Genomic DNA, 16,984 nt, shown 5'->3' with positions numbered 1-16,984 from the left:
GAGAGGGCCTGGAGGCCCTGCGCCTTCCCCCATCCCCCACCCCACACTGCATCCCTGCCACTTGGCCCTCCTGGAAATATACAGCCCTTATGATAGACCGATAATCTAGGAAGTGAAGTGTTTTCCTGAGTACTGAATTGTTCTAGCCAATTATCAAACTTGTGGTGGGGGGTGGTCGGGCACCCCCAGATATGTGGCTGGCCAGGCAGAAATGTGGGTAGCCCAGGCATCTGAAGTGGGGACAGTCTTGTGGCACTGGGTCCTCAACCTGTGGGGTCAGACGCTCTCTCTGGGAATCCGTGTCAGAACTGAACTGAATCATGCAACACCCAGTTGGTATCCAGAGAATGAGAGAGTTGGTTGTTGGTGCTGGAAAACACCCCATGAGCAAAGATCTTAAAACTGAAACTGAGGCCAGGCATGCACAGATCTGGGTGGAAAAGCATTCCTGGCAGAGGGAACAGCAAAGACCTGGAAGGGAGAGGGCGTGTGGCGTTTATAAGGCTTGAGCAGACATTTTTGCGTGAGTTGAGATTCTAACGTGTGAGCTGCTTTGTTTTGCTTGCTCCCTGTTGCCCCACCTTTGGGGTTTCACGATTACCATTTTGGATGGCTACACAGTATTCTGTAGGACATAGGCACCACCATTACTCAACTGTTGTCCTAAGACTGTTTCCAATTTTTGCAATACCCTGAATGAGGTCACGTGCCCAGTGGGGGACAGATGAGGGTGGAAAGTAGGGGTTCGAGGTAATTTGCGAGGCAGCTCTCCTGAGGGTGGGAGTGCTGATGACAGAGCATACCCCATTCCCTTTATATTTTGCACCTAATAGAGCAAAAACCAGTCAGGCCAGCTAGACATCTTGAATACACCAGATAGTGCAGGAGAGTGTAAACTGGTCCAACTCTTTTGTAAAACAATTTTAGCCTTGGAGTTCAAGAGACTCAAAAAGATCTGGACCCTGCCAGCCACTGATTCCACGCCTTAAAAACGTATTCTACGGGAAAGATTCATTAGAGGGCTTCCCCAGCCCTCGCTCCACAGAAGAGGGGCAAAATCAGGGTGATAGGTACGTGACATCATTCGCCATACTGCCAAAATTGCAAATGATCTTAGGGCAACAGTTAAATAATTGGTGGCAAATAATGCGTTCCAGAGAATACTATGCATCTGAAATAACAGGGAAACCCCAAAGACGGAAAAACAGAAGGAAAGCAAAACCAAGCAGCTCGTGCAATAGGATTAGAACGAATGCAAACGTGTACCCGGGTGGGCAAGAAAATACGTGTAAAAATGAGAAGCGTTTTAGATGGTGGCTAATTGCCCTCACCGCACTTCTGTCTGTTGTTCCTGTTACATCATCTTTCCGGTCAAAACAAATAACAAATTAGCACTGACTAATTCTGGCAACAGTTTTTCACAGTGGCAAGAGATGGGTTTCTGATTCCCACAAAGGGAGTGCGGACTCATCCCCCAGAGAATCAAGATGTGCAGGACCCCAGCCATGTGACTTCGCGAGTCTGATGATTAAACTGCGGATTGTGGCACACTCTTCATTTGCCAAGTTAAATACACAGACACACTGAAACTCCTGATTTGAGTGCCACCTCTTCATTTAGAAAGGAGCACTTTGGCAGCAAAAGGCGTATGGCTATAATGGCGGTCCAGGGAGCGGTTCTTCTCGACAAGATTCAAGCACAGCCTCCCACAGACACGGGGACGCCAGGCCGTGGGGATGTGTGGGGACACAGGAGTGTATTATGTCTACATTCCCATACAGACCCGCCTCACATGACCCTCATTTTTTTGTACTGATGAAATTTTTGCACTGGGTGATTCGGGAACTGCCACTTTAAATGAGGTTGAATTTAAGGCCCGTGACAAAGTTTGACAGAAAGTCCCCACCAAGCCCCTCCAACTGCTTTCAAGCCCAGGGACAGGGTGAAGGAAGGGGCCTGGGTGGAAGGGCTGCTGAGATATGGCCCAGGTAGCTCAGACACTTAAGAGCCTCTGGCCCCACTCCCACCCCCACCCAATATTCTGATGGGGAACCCATCAGCCACCTTACAGAAGTTAAGTATACAAGGGCATACAGCAAGCTACTGGACAAGGGCTAAACCGGATTCAGAATCCCCCCGGGGGTTTCTAACCTGAAAATATCCCTTCAGATTGGCTGGTGTTTTATAGTCCCCTTTCAAGACCTAGGAAAGAGGGGAAAAAAATCACTGTCATGGAAATAATCCAAAAATAAAATTCAGTCCATCACTTCCACACCTATCCACCCATCCATCCACTCTCCCATACATCCATCCTTCCATCCATCCATCCACCCACCTAACTTTTCCATCTATCCATCCACCCATCCATCCATCCTTCCATCTATACATCTACCCACCTTCCTATCCATCCATCCCTCCACCCCTCCATCTATCCACCCACCCAACCTATCCATCCTTCCATCCATCCATCCATCCACCCACCCATCCATTCCTCCATCCATCTACCCACCCAACCATCCATCTACCCATCCATCCATCTACCTACCCACCCACCCATCCCTCCCTCCATCCATCTACCCATCCATCCATCCACCCACCCACCCAACTTTTCCACCTGTCCATCCACGCATCCATCCATCCTTCCATCTATACATCTACCCACCTTCCTATCCATCCATCCATCCTTCCATCCCTCCATCCATCCACCCACCCACCCACACCTACCCATCCATCTATCCACCCAACCTACCACCCATCCATCTATCCATCTACTCATCCATGCATCCATCCAACAAACATTCATTGACCCTTCTTATTCCAGGCATTATTCTAAGCTCTGGGGGGCACAACATTAACTAGACAATTAAAATTTCCACTCTCCTGGAGCTTCCATTCTAGAGTAGGGAGGAGGCGGACGATCCACAAGCAGCAATAAACACAAATAAACAAGAACGTCAAACCATGGGAAGTGCTAGGAGGGGAGGAAGACAAAGGGATGTGACTGGGCATGATTTGGGGGGGGGGAGCTCTTTTAAGTCTGTGGTCAAAACAGGGCTCTTAGAACAGGTGACCTTTGAGCTGAGACTTGAGGGACAAGGAAAACCCGCCAGGCTGAGCTCTGAAGGAGCATTCCAGGCAGAGGACACAGCTAGGGCAAAGGCCCTGAGGTAGGAACCAGAAAACTCCAGGCCTTCCCACTCTCTCCCAAATACAAGGCACCGGATAGATCAGCGCTGTCCAATGGAATGGAATGTGAAACGACTCTGTAATTTTACATTTTCTAGTAGCCACATTAAAAAAAGAGAAAGAAATAGGTGAAATGAATTCTAGTGATATTTAAAAATTTATCCTGCTGTATCTAAAGTATTAAAACTTTAACATGTAATTGATGGGGTTCAGGGCAGGTCGCCCCCAAATCTACCATTTTGGCATTATTAATTATTTTGAAACAGCCGCTGTAAGAAGGATACTCTAACCCTCCTTTGTGGCTCTCAGAGCAGGAAATAAATCTCCCCCATGGAAGACTTCCCTCCTGCATGGGAGACAGGCATCCTTATCACCAGGGATGGAGAATTCTGGGCCGAGAAGGCTGCGTAAACAAACCTTGTTATTCTTCACTAATTTACCACCCCAAGCCCAAATTTTTTTTGTCTTATCAGTTCTTCACAAACGTACTGTTTCTTTGTCTGAAAGGTATAAAAGATGCCTGCTTTGATCACTTCTGTTGAATCTCATATTTTAATTGTCTGTACGATATTAAATTTGTTTTCCTTCCTGTGAATCTGTCTTATGTCAATTTAATTATCAGGCCAGCCAAAGAACCTAGAAAAGAAAAAGGGAGAAGTCTTCCTTCCCCTACGTAATCAATATGATGAATGAGAAATTTTGCATGCTTTCTTATGGGGGGGGGTACAAGGATTTCAAAACCCAGTGTGTGTTTCACACTTAATATATAGCACCTTTCAATTTGGACTCATCACATCTCACTAGTCATATTTCTTTTGTTTTGTTTTATCTGTTTGGGTTTATTTGGGGGGGATTAGGTTTGTTTATTTATATAATTAACTTTTTAATGAAGGTACTGAGAATTGAATGATTCAGTACAAGAACCAGTGAGTTGGGAGGGAGGGGAAACAGGTGAAGGGGGTCAAGAGGCCACAACTCTCCAGCCATAAAAAAATTGAGCCACAGGGTTGTAAAGTACAGCACGGTGACTACAGTTAATAATACCGTAGTGCGTATTTGGGAACTCTGGTGACAGAGGGTAACTAGGCTCATCATGATGATCGCTTTGCCGTGCATACAAATATCAAGTTGTTATCTTGCACACCTGAAACTAATATGCTACTGCAATAAAAAATTTTAGTGCAATTAAAAAAAAAATAAAGAACACTTTGCTTTCTAAATTCACCATGTCTTCAGAAATGTCAAGCTTTAGCTTAAATTAAAACACCAGATCTTACTAACTAAGGCTAGAAGGGCTCTTCCTCAGGCCTGGGTCCCATTTTCAGATATTTTCATTAACTTCGTGTCTCTGAGGAAGTCAGAACCCAGCACCTACTTCTCTGCTTCAAAAACATTTTCTCAAAGTCATTTCCTCTTGACCACCTACACTCAGGGGAACTTAGAAAGCACTTCAAACTGTCAGAAGCTCACATTTGTCTGCGAAATCAGCATTAAACCTCCTGGGGGCAAGAACGGGACCAAGTGTTGATTTATTTACACCCAGTCTTAAAATGCTTTACAAACAGATGAACAAACGGCCAGGGAAACAGGACGGAAAGAGTAAATCAGAGGAGAGAAAGAGGATGAAATCAGTGCACAAATGGGCCTGCTATTAGACGCTACAGAGAATGAGAGACAGACTGCCAGTTGGTTTTGAGCTTCCTTGTGGCTCAGGCAAAAATGGAAATACAAGCAGTCACACGATTCCCCATGCCCATGACATAGAAACAAGCCAGCTGCTTAGGAATCAGAGACTAAATGTTTTCTCAGGTCGCCAGAGCCTCCACCCCTGCTGCACCCCCAGAGCGCATCTCCAGGCATGCAGGTGGACTCACCCGGTGTGTGTTGTTGACGACAATGGGGTCAGGATTGCCGTAGTTGGGTGGGTTTGCATAGGGGTCGTAGCCGAGCCGAGCCAGCATGGGGGCGATCTGGGCCATGTCCCTCATCACATCCCTGGGGATGTGGCCGGTCCACTTGGAGAGAGCTTCCAGGTTCACGGGTTTGATGACCTGGTCTGTGGATCGCTCAATCCTGGGGAGAGAGGACAGGCTGGATGGGGCAGGGGCAGACCCAGATGGTGCTTGGGCAGAACAGTTTGGGGGGACCTGACCCCCAGACCGCTTGGCCGTCATCAACTTTAAGAATGTGGGCAAGTTACTTGGCCTCATCATACCTGCTCTGTGCAATGGGGAGAAGAGCAAGCAGTGGGAAGCTGGCAGAAAGCGCTGGGCAGTGCACACTGGTGGTGCTAAAATTCTGCTTCCTTCACCTCTCTGCCTTTTTTAAAATAACGTTTGATTTATATGACTGGGATGGGTATTTTGTTCTTGAGAAATATTTATAAAACACTAATGGCAAAGTTCAGAGTCCCCGTGGTCATCACTCTGAGTCCATCAGCTCCCCACAGGGACCTGACCTGAGCATTCTGGAACACATCCTTTCAATCGGTTTTCTGTGCTTTTAAAAGTCGAGCAGCTAAGTGCAGACTCAGGGGCCAGACTACCTCGGTGCAAATGCCAACTGTACCAAGCCGGGCTGGGTGGCCTTGGGAGAGTGGCTAAACCTCTCTGAGCCTGTTTCCTCATCTATGGAATGGGACTCATAACCAGTACCTACCTCACTGGGCTGTTCTGGGTAGTAACTGAGTACTGATAAGAGTATCTAGTACATTGTAAGGTCTCTGTAAGTGGTAACTCTCTCTCCCTCTCCTGCACATGTATATATAGAAAATCTGTTTGTTTTTTTTTTTTGGAATGGGAGGTAATTAGGTTTTCTGTTTATTTATTTTAATGGATGTACTGGGGCTTGAACCCAGGACTTTTCGCATGCTAAGCATACGCTCTACCACTTGAGCCATCCCCTCCACTGCAAGTCTATGGTTTTGTTTGCAGATTTAAAACCAGAAATTAACCCTTCAGGGAGTCTGGGGGTTTTGAGCATTAGTTACCCATTCTGCTTGCTCGGCCCAGTAATAAACCTTTCTCTGCTCCAAAAAAATAAAAAATAAACCCAGAAATTATATGCTATATATAGTATTGGTTTGTAGGGTTTTTTCCCCTCACTCAGTACCTCATTCTTTTTCCATTCCCCTAAAGACGGGCAGTTAGACTGTTTTTAGTGTTTTGCTCTTAGAACAGAACCACCATCATCTTCTGCACGCTTTTTTATTCTCCCATAGAACAGGGCATCTGAACCACGAAGATCTTACCAATTACACTTCGGAAGCTTTACAGGATGGGGGCTGGGGAACTCCTAGGATGGAAGACCTACTTCTAGATGTTTCCATCCAACTAAGAGATAATGTGGGAAAGAAGAAGCAGAAACAAACAGACGTAGCAAAAGAAGGAGGGGACTGGGGACGGTGAAAGGGTGCGGACTGGTGGGAAAAACACAGATTTGGAGTCTGCAGACCCGGATTTAAAGCTCAACTCTAACCAGGGTGCCAAAAATCCCAAATACAGCTCTAAGTAGCTTTTCTGTAAACATCTTTGCCATAAGCAGTTTCATCCCACCCTGGTTGGCCGCAAGGCCATTTTGCCATAAAAGATAAAATAACTGGCTGACACCTTAGACTAGAAAATGGTAACAGATCAGTTTCTGCATATCCTTCAGGGAGCTAATGTAGGCCAGGTTCTGTTAGAATTTTCACCATTTTCCAGACGCTCACACTCGTCAGGAATCAGGTAACCACTTCCTTTTGAGGGGATAAAAGAGCTTGATTCTTCTTTGGTTTCCAACTCCTAACACTGTGTGATAAAGCTGGTGAAGACGGCAGGAGAGAGCAAGCCGATGTTTCTAAATTAGCTAAATCGAATCACTGACGAATCGATCACTGATGCTCTCGAAGACCACTGTGAACTGGCAAGCTGCCCCTTTTCTACGTGCCACAGCTCAGTACATTTTCGGTTTTGACAGGTGAGGAGGGATGACTGAGCTCGCTGAAGGAGCTGCCGAAACTGACATGTTATCATTTTCTAGGGTCATGAAATCAACGCTGCCAGTCAACCAATTATTTTATCTTTTACAGCAAAATGCTCGCTGCAAAGACATTCACAGAGAACCTACCCGCCATGATCAAACAGGTACACGGCCTTTGCCACCAGCCTTGTGTCTCCAGGACTTTATGAGACGGAAATCACCTAGACGCGTCACAGAACACGGATGGGAGCCAGTCAGTAACCAAACTATCCGACAACAGGAGAAGTTAAATAGAATACGGGGATCATGTGGCGGAGTATTATGGAGCCCTTCAAAATGATGTCGCAGCAGAGTGCTGGGGGCCATGGGCAAGTGGCCCCAACTACAAAGTGAAGAAAGGTTACAGAATCACATGATCAGCAGGCTTCTGGTTTTATGAAGATGCCCTGACCAAGGACCAGCAGGTCACACACCAAAATCTGGGTGGTGGGACCACGGGTTGTTTTTCTTCCTTGTTTTATGTATTTCCCCAACTTCCTACAATCAGAATGCATTCCTTCGGTAATCTGATGTTTCGTCATGATGATTGACAAAATCCTGGCTCCAGCACCAAAAGGCCGGAGGACCCAGCCCATGGACACTTCACTGCCAGGGGAGAGCTGCTGTCAGCTCCCAGCTCAGCTCAGGGCTCAGGAGCTCCAGGGGATGGAGCCTAGGAGGGTCCAGCCATGAAAGAAAGGAGAGGCGTTGTCCCGGGAAGGACCACCCTTCCACTGGGCTCTTGGGGGTGCTTGTACCAGACCAGGCTGGAGACAAAGATGGCCCGACTCACTCTGGTCCTGCACCATTCCAGTGCTCTGGGTCTCTGGAGAGGGATGGCCTCCCCAAAGGAAAAAGGCAGAGAGCGAGGGACAGAAGGGGGAGGGAGGATGCATCCACGCCCTAGAGTCCAGCAGACCTGGGTGCAAATCCCGACACCACACTTTGCTAGCTATGTGGCCTTAGGCCAGTAACTTCTTCCGAGGCTCAGTTTCTTCATCTGTAAAATGGGGATAAGTGCAGCAAATATGCCCTAGCTTGCTATGGGGATTAAAGGGATAATGATTGTTGGGGGCTTAATTCAGTGCTGGCTCCACAGCAGGCACTCAATAAATGAGGGCACTGGCGAGGCCGATGCGTACTCCAGTAAAAGCCAGGTCAGCACTAAACTGCTGATACTGGGACTTACAGCACCTAACTTTAGATGTTATGAACCCATTTTTTGGGTATTAACCTATTTGATGTTCACACTTGTGAACAGCGTGTGGAGACTGTACCACCACGCTGCAAATGAGGAACTAGAAGCACAGAGAGGCTGAATCGCTTGCTCAAGGTCACACAGCTAAGAAGTGGCAGAGCTGGGACTCGAACCCAGACAGCCTGGTTCCAGAATCTAGGCTCTCAACCTTGACCTATACAGCCTTTACCCACGATGGCTGACTACAAAGCATATTCAAAGTTGGCCGCTTCTCTCAGAAAAGAAAGGAGTGATCAAGAGGCTGAGGCTCAGAGAGGTACAGTGGCTTGGTCAACACCACAGAGCTATGAGGTAGGAGATCTGGCTCAAGGTTCTGCTCTTAACCCCTCTCTTCTCAGATCGTCTCCATGACGACAGAGGAGGCTCCGAGAGGCACAGTGACTTGCCCAAGGCCACACAGCATGGAGAGGCAGGGCTGACCTGCCCACCGAGTGCCTCTGACTCCAGGATCAGGGGTCTGAGTGGAGGGCGGGGGCGCCACTCACTTGGACAGGGAGACGCCCCCGGGCTTGCCGATGAGGTCCTCGTGGTGCAGGACGGCATCGCTCCAGGCGATGCCGAGGAAGTCGAGGATGAGCTTGAGGGAGCGCCGGGGGTGCAGCACCAGCTGCTCGTAGTACACGGGCAGGCACTTGTCCTTGCCCACCTCCATGCACTGGGCGTACATCACCTCGATGGCCTTGTTCCACTTGGTGAGGCAGTCGCGGTAGCTGCTGAGGTCGAAGCCGGCGATGGTGACCTTGCGGGTGATCATGGAGTGCACGGAGGCCCGGCCGTCCCGCACCATCAGCAGGAACTTGGAGTTGGGGAACAGGCGCGACAAGTAGACGGATGACTTGAGCGTGAAGGGGTCCTTGTTGCAGAGGACGCGGGCCGGCTCACCGTGCTTGGCGATCACCTCCAGGATGAAGGCCTGCATGGCGGCGTCCAGCACCTCGTCCGTCACGCCCGCCTCGTCCAGCCGCAGCTTCTCCCGGCCGGACTTGGACCAGGCCTGGCGCATGGCCAGCACGCGGGGAATGATGCGGGTCTCCTCGCCGCAGCGCACCTCGGGGTGGGCGTCCAGCATGGCGCGCATCAGCGTGGTGCCGCTCCGGGGCACGCCCCCCACGAAGATAAGCGGCATGGCCTTGCTGTAGCGGTACTCCACGTGGTCCATGCCCACCATCACCAGGTCCTCCTGCTCCGGCTGCATGGTCCGTCGGGGGCCCAGCGGGCCCCCCAGCACCGCCCGGCACTCCAGCACCTGCTGCCCCAGCTGGACCGCCAGCACCAGGGCCAGGGCGAAGCCAGCTGCCAGCAGCGCCCTCCGCACCGACAGGCGCATGCTGGGCCTGGGGCGGGGGGCGTGCTTCAGCGACAGGTCAGAGGGAGGCCCGCGGGGCTCGCATCTGGGGAGAGAGAGGGACACGCATGCGGTCAGGGAGGCCTGCGGGCTGCAGGTGCCTCGCCATACAGACCCCAGTAACAGCAATGATGGGAGGATGGTGATGTTCCCAGCAGAACAGCTGGATGTGCGCTCACCACGTGCCTGGTGCTGTGCTGGGCACCTCATCCATCTTAACTTGAGACTCTCCAGCAACCCCAGGGCTGGGTGCCATTAGCCCCATGGGGGCTGGAGCTGCAGGGCCTGGGTTCAAATCCCTCCTGGCCACTTCCTAGCTGTGGGACCTGGCCCAGGTCCGTAATCACTCAATGCCTCAGTTTCCTCGTCTGATAAATGGAAAGAGCAATAATTATTTTAAAATGAACTTTACTGAAATCAAGTTCTTGGAAATTACTTAAAATGGAAAATTATAAAGCATGAGAATGTCACATCTCAGCAGCAGATCCGTGTGCTGAGGACAGTTTCTGCCTGTTTTGTTCACAGCTGTCTCCCCAGCTCCAAGCACAGAGCCCGGTACCTACTAGGTGCTCAATAAATACTTATGGTGTGTGCCTGGACCAAATGTTGGGGGCCTGGCATAGATCAAGGGCTGTGAAATGATTATAAGAGAAAGAGGTGGAAACCAGGGTCTGGAGAGGTGGTTCACAGTCACCCAGCTGGGAAGCAGCCAAGCTGGAGTCTGTGATTCCGACCCTGGACAGCCGGCTCCGTGTCTGCTCTGAGTGAGGACAGGCTGCCTCTGCAGGAGATGCTTTTCAGAAGGTGCAAAATATCCTGGTCTGGGCTTCTTCGAGAGTCCCAGAATCCATTCATTCAGTCTTCACTCAGTCAATGCTTATGAAGCACTAAAAAGTGCCAGGCACCTGCTCAAGGCTGGAGACAGGAGCATGGACGAGGCAGCCAGGCCTCTGGTGTCAAGGAGCTTATGTCCTAGCCGGGGATACGAATGGTACACAGGTTACAGCCAGAGCGTGATAATGGCTTGCAAAGAAATGAGCTGCACTTTGTGAGAGGGATCAAGTAGGGGAAGGAGGAGGGAAGTCAAGGAGGACTTCTCAGAGGAGATGACATCCAAGCCGAGAGGGCACTGGCTGAAGATGTATGGGAAAGGTGATCCAGGCAGAGGAAACAGTGCAAAACCTCGAGATAGGAGAGGTTTAGGGGTGTTCAAGAACCTGAGAGGAGCCTGCTGGGGACCAAGGGGAGGGAGGGGGAAAGTGGGGTGCAGCTGCCAGGCATATCCTCAGGGGACGGAGAAGGGCTGGACTTACTCTAAAGGCAGCCCCTGAGGAGACGGCCTGCAGGGGTGAGAATGGAGGTGGGGAGGTCAGGGAGGAGGTTCCTGCTGACCGGCATCCTGGGGAGACTCAGGGATGCCGTGACTGTGGGGGTGATGTGGGAACAGAGGGAGTGGAGGACTCAGGACAGGAATTATGACCCTGAGCCTACGCTCCTCACCCCTCCCAGTGCCACTAACAAAGATCGGACTTCCATGCAAATTCCTTAGGTAGGGGCTGGTTTCCAGCAGCAGGGGTCCACCCAGCCCAGCCACCACTTCTCCAGTCACTCAAATGTCAGATCTGCCCTCTTCCCTAGTTTACCCTCAAGGCCCCTCCACTACGAAACCTAAGCCCAAAGCAGAAGGTGCAGGCTCAGACGCTGGATGGACACACAGCCCGCTTGGGCCTCCCCAGCCCTTCTCTGCCCCACCCCGGCTGTTTCACAACCTCTGTTTCCTCTCCTACCTCCTTCTAGACTCAAAATAAGGGCTTGAGGTCTCTGGGCATCCAAGGAGGCCGACAGGCCTGGGTCTAAATCCCAGCTCTGCGACTTCCTGTGGTTGTGTGAGTTTGGGCACAGACTTTCCTTCTCTGAACCTCATCTGTAAAATGGGTCTAAGAGTGTTAACCTCAAAGGGCCATGATGAAAGAACTTAAGAATGTACCCAGTACGTAGGAACCATGTGAAGGAATATTAGCCATGATCATTGGTTATTGATTTATTCAAACAGTTCGTGAGGTTCTACTGTGTGGGGAGAGTTGGGCTATGGAGCTAAGAGACACAGCCTCAACCCCACCAAGTCTACCCACATAGTGGACCCACACCTGGGAAGCGGCTGCTGGGTTCTAGCTGTGTAGGTGAGAGAAGGCTTCCTGGAGGAGGCAGCCTTCCTGCTGAGTCCTGAGCAGTGGACAGGTGGAGCTCTGAATAGCCAGGTGGAAGAAAGAGAGAAGGCTGTTCCCAGCAAAGGGAACAGCCAGCGCAAAGTCACAGGCAGGAAAGAACCCAGCACGAATGGGGAGCTGCAAGTGATCGGGTGAAGGGTGCAGGGTCCGGAGCGAAGGGAGTGGAGAGACGGCTTTCCTCTTCAGATGTGAGGTTCAGCCGAAACCTCCAAAGGACCTGCTGTGCAGCTGGACCAATCCACCCACAAAGGCCTGGGCTGCCTGGGGCCTCTGGGGCCGGAGCAAGTGGAAAATAAACATCAAAGCTGAAGAGGCGCACAGGCTCAGGCCTGGGGGTGAAGCTGTTGAGAGGCCCTGGCATTTCCTGGCCATGTGGCTTTGGGAGACTCACTTCCTCCATCGAAGCCACAGTTTCCTCAGCTGCAGAGAGGGGTGGGTCCACTGACCTCAAAGGCTGCGGTGAAGGCTCTAGGAGCAACTGACAAAGCAAAGGGGAGTCTCATCCAGGGGTCACTGGCTCCTCTGAGCATCAGATAGCTGGGGCCCTACTCCCCAGAAATTTGCACCTATCATGTTGCTGAAACTGTTGCCAGTTCATGGGTGCTCCGGATTCAGGTCTGGGATGGGGAAATCTAATTCCAGGGCTACTATCAGGGGGAAGGCAGGCTGGGCGGGACATACAGTCACTCAGATATCCTTCCAAGGAGCCCTCAGCTTCTCTAAGAGCTCACCGAACTCCTCCCCACGGACCTGAGACTAGAATTCTGCCAAGGATTATGACTTCGGTGTCAATGCCCCTGGGGGACTGTCAATCACACTTTAGCTTGAATTAGCACCATCTCCCTTTCTTCCTGACACTTGGTGGGGAGTGAGAGACTGGAGCATTTGGGAACAGATGGTGATGGGGGATGAAGAGACACGGAGGAAAGGGGATAATCTGGGAAAGTTGTTTCCAGAAAGGATAGATAAAGTGTGCCTGCCACTGCCTGCGTGCGTGCGTGCGTGTGTGTATGTATGTGTGTGTGTGTGCGTGTGTGTATGTACTCCTGAGCTTATGTTTGGGGTTGGAAGTGATCTGGGTACTAAATACTAAGGGGAAAGGCCTGGAAGAAGGGGTAGAAAGGATTTTTCAAAATGTTACCAAGACAGGGAGGTATAGCTCAGTGGTAGAGCGCATGCTTAGCATGCACCAGGTCCTGGGTTCAGTCCCCAGCACCTCGATTAAAAAAAAAAAAGTAAACCTAATTACCTACCCCCACCAAAAAAGTAAATAAATAAAAATGTTATCAACTCACAAGTTTTGCTTGAGACTGATCCTTCATTTGGCTACAGGACTTCAAAACCAAGCACCTGAGTTGCGTTTTTACGTTCACTGAGCATGTACTCTGCTCAAGCTTATTCTAGGCACCATTTAGCGGGGTCCTCTCCACCACCTCGGGTAGGGATGCCCTGCGCCCGGCAAGCAGCTCAGAGAGAAGCGGCAACTTGCCCAGGATTGCACAGCCAGAGCGGCAGGCCTGGGTCAGAGCAGGCTGAGGCCAAGCTGGTCACTGTCCTTGGACATGACCCGGCGAGGGGCCCATCTCTGCCACCGGGAGAAAACGACTCAAAGTGGGCAGGTCAGCTGTGAGCAGGAGACAGCAGAGGCCTGGAGAGCGGCTTGAGAAGCAAAAGCAGGGCGACTTGGCAGAGGGAAAGCAGCTGGGAACCTACGAAGCAGAAGGCAGCTTCCTGGTTACCCAGAACCAGAGACTCCACCCGGCCCAGGGACCTGGGCCTGCCCTCCACCCCACCACCCGGCTGGACCGTGCCGAGGGAGATGTCTGGCATCCTGGCAGTGAGGAGGTGGCTGAGAGCCTCAGATTTGGAGACTTACAGCCCCAGGTACAAATCCAGCCTCGGCCAGCTGGAGCACGGGACAAGGGACTTCACCTTGCTGAGTTTCTGTTTTCTCCTCCATAAAAGGGGGATGATAACAACCTTTCCTTGGTGAGCGATGACGGGGTTCAGGGAACTCTGGGATGAAGCGCTGAGTCAGTGGCACTGGGAGATGCGGCAGACAGGGTCTGGACTCCGGCTGTGCCTTGATTCAGCTCAGTGACACCAGGTAAGTCCCTGCCAGCTCTGGGACTCAGCCTTCTCCTACCCACCAGGAGAGTCATTTTCCCAGGAGGTGAGGAAGAGCAGAGGCCCGCCCTCTCCACGCTCCAGGGGTGCAGCTTTGTCTAGCACAGATTTGGAACAGGGGAGAGGGATGCCCAGAGGAGTTTGCTTGGTGGTCAGTCATGGAGGCTGGGGGCGTGCAGGTGTCTCTGGAGGAGCCGGGACTCTGGGGGACCTTCGAGAAGCACTTACCTCCCCTGGGCACACTCATCCCTGGGCTCTAGCCCTCGCAGCTGCTGGCCAGGACTGTCCACCGGCTGAGCCCTGCAAAGGCAGATGAGATGCTACATTAGGGTGGGTGCCATGCAGAGGGGCTGGGCCCCCTCAGAAGGGCAGAGGGGGAATGCCTGGCTTCCCAAGGGCACCCGACAGTGCTTTGGGGGGAAAGCACTCTGGGGGATGAACAGCAGCACAGAGACAGGCCACCTCAGCCCATGATGTCACAGCTGGGGTCTAAATTCACGGATTCTGCCAGGGAATGAACTGGCCCACTTCTCAGGCAGACAGGTGTGAGCTGAGGATCTGAGCAAAGGCACTGTTGCCTTGGGGAGCAGTGGGTCTCTGCCAACCAGGCTCTCCCTTCCTCTTGACCCTGGACTTCAGGAAAAGTAAATATAAGAAGCAACAACCACCACCACTCAATCACTAGTCACCATCTAGGAAGGCTGGTTACGGTTGAACAGGCTGTGCACTGCCCAACTCCAAAGGGCACCGCGTACCTAGCCTATGATCAAGATGGCGCCCCCCCCCGGAACTGAACAACACCTTGCCGCCGCCACCTAACACTGACCAAACGCCTACCATGTGACTGCTTGGGCCATTTAACCCCCCTACGAGGAAAGCACAATGATCCCAATTTTACAGGTGAGAAAAGGACACCAAGAGGAAGAGCAACCGACTCTGGGAACCAGGATCGCCATCCAGATCTGTGGGACTTTGGTGCTCAGGTCTTAACTGCTGTGTTAGAGGAATGGGGCCATGAGCTCACTGGGGTCTGGCGTGAAGTCTGGCTGATGTGGAACCAAGGGAGTCCTTGTGTACATCTCACTGCTGTGTCCTCACCATTTCGGGGTAGGGAAGTGTGGATTTTTAGTCCAACCCTCACCTTCTCCCATTTTACAGATGGGCAATTTGAGGCTCAGGAGCAGAAATCACTTCAAAGACTCACTCACAGAGTCTCAGGCTCAACGCCCCTCCTCTTAGTCCTATTCCAAGAGGTGGGTGGGGATGGTTAAGGATGCAGCCCTGGAGTTGGATGACTCCCCAACTACCTAGACAGTTGCTCTTTTGAGCCTCAGTTTTCCTATTCTGTAAAATGGGCTATTGGGAGGTTTAAGGTAACAGCAAGTACTCAAAAACCTCAGTGATTGTTTTTATTTGTGGTGTGATAGAAATAAACTGGGTGTAGGCTGTTACTCCGTTTCTTTGGTCCTCTCTCCCTTCCTATTTGCTCACTCCTTGCCTCTATACAGGTTTTTTTTCTACCCTTGAAATACCAACCTGATTATAGTACATCTAAACCCAGGAGGAGAAGGGTTCCCACCCCCATCCCTTCTCCCAGCTACAGAATACACGGGGGCATGGGTGGCCAATGAAGACAGGCCTGGCTCTTGGAACAAAAAAGAAAAAAAGGCAATTAGGGACCAGAGCACTTAAAGATCTTCCGGAGACAAGATGGCTCAGGCCCAGCCGCCCTCAGGCAGCCCTTGAAATGCCAGAGAGTTCAAGAAGCCTGCCAGCCGGGCAGCTCCCACGGCCCCTTTTCAGGGCGGTGGGACAGGGCTGTCGGCCTTCAGTCACTAACAGCTGAGTGTCCAACAGGGCACACCAGCCACAGGTAGGCATTTAGACTTCAGTAAAATTAAATACAATCTACAATTCAGCTCCTTGCTTGCGCTGGTCACGCTGTAGAGCCCAGCCAGGGGTCACAGAGGAGCCCAGGGTGGCCACCGCCCTGGACAGTGCTGTCCCTGGAGGGGGGCAGCACACTGTGGACCGTGGGCCACATACAGCCCTCAGCCTGTTTTGTATGGCCTGCGAGCTAAGCCTGGTTTTCACACTTTTTTTTAAGGGAAAGAGGAGGAGGAGGGGCTGGGGAGATGCAGCAACAATCAAAACTCTACGTGTCCCACAAAACCTGAAATATTTACTATCTGGACATTTACAAAGTCTGCGGGCCCCTCTTCTAGAATATTCCCATCATTTGCACAAAATTCTGTTGGCCCATGACGACTCAGGAGACAAGGGGGAGGCCCGGGGGCGTGGGGAGCGTCAACAAGCCCTCCTTTTCCTGTAGGAGGAACCTCAGCATTTAGTAAGCACCACTGTATATTTAACACCAGACCTGGGACTTTCCACGCCCTACCTCGTTTCACCCTCACTACAGCCCAGTGGCAGGGCAGGGTGGGGAGGCGGCACCTTGGTTCTCTAATTGAGGGATGACAGAGGCCCACGTGGATCCACCACGATGCCGAAAAGTCGACCAACCCAAGCAGCGAACACAAACCACAGGTAAGAAAAAAGATGAGAAGGGAATATACTCAAAATGCCACCAGGGATGGCATTCAGGTGGGAGGTGATAATATTTTTCTCCTAAAAACAAACTTTTGTCTTTATCTATATAATAAGACAATAAAATGACCATTAGTTTTTGAATTATATGCCAGGCATAGTAGGGCGTCAGACTGCTCGGGCTCAAATTCCAGCTCTACCAGTTACTGGCTGTGTGACCTTGGCAAGTCACTTAACCTCTCTGAGCCTCAGTTGCCTCATCTGTAAAATGGGGGTGACAGCAATACATGTGGC

The 16,984-nt window shown here is 51.2% G+C and overlaps 1 protein-coding gene across 8 annotated transcripts in view; it reads right to left on the bottom strand.

The window, feature by feature from the left end:
• TPST2 (tyrosylprotein sulfotransferase 2) overlaps positions 1–16,984 on the bottom strand; it is a 50,379-nt gene that overhangs the window by 5,513 nt on the left and 27,882 nt on the right. For 7 of the 8 annotated variants that reach the window (XR_010378564.1, XR_010378563.1, XM_031442953.2 and 4 more), the window contains 4 exons: positions 14,372–14,443; positions 8,929–9,834; positions 5,061–5,259; positions 2,152–2,202 (listed from right to left, as the gene is read on the bottom strand). Coding sequence is in view for 6 of the 8 variants with exons in the window: in XM_031442953.2 (XP_031298813.1) it covers positions 2,152–2,202; positions 5,061–5,259; positions 8,929–9,770 (1,092 nt within the window). In the remaining 2 variants the exon portion in view is untranslated. Of the gene's footprint in view, positions 1–2,151; positions 2,203–5,060; positions 5,260–8,928; positions 9,835–9,967; positions 10,157–14,371; positions 14,444–16,984 lie in introns of all 8 variants that reach the window. The other variant, XM_064481114.1, reaches the window with a different exon arrangement.

Source organism: Camelus dromedarius, chromosome 31, assembly GCF_036321535.1.
Source record: "Camelus dromedarius isolate mCamDro1 chromosome 31, mCamDro1.pat, whole genome shotgun sequence".
NCBI classification, from domain to species: domain Eukaryota; kingdom Metazoa; phylum Chordata; class Mammalia; order Artiodactyla; family Camelidae; genus Camelus; species Camelus dromedarius.
The sequence above is the reverse complement of the archived record's forward strand: the minus strand, read 5'-3'. Positions and strand labels throughout refer to the sequence as shown.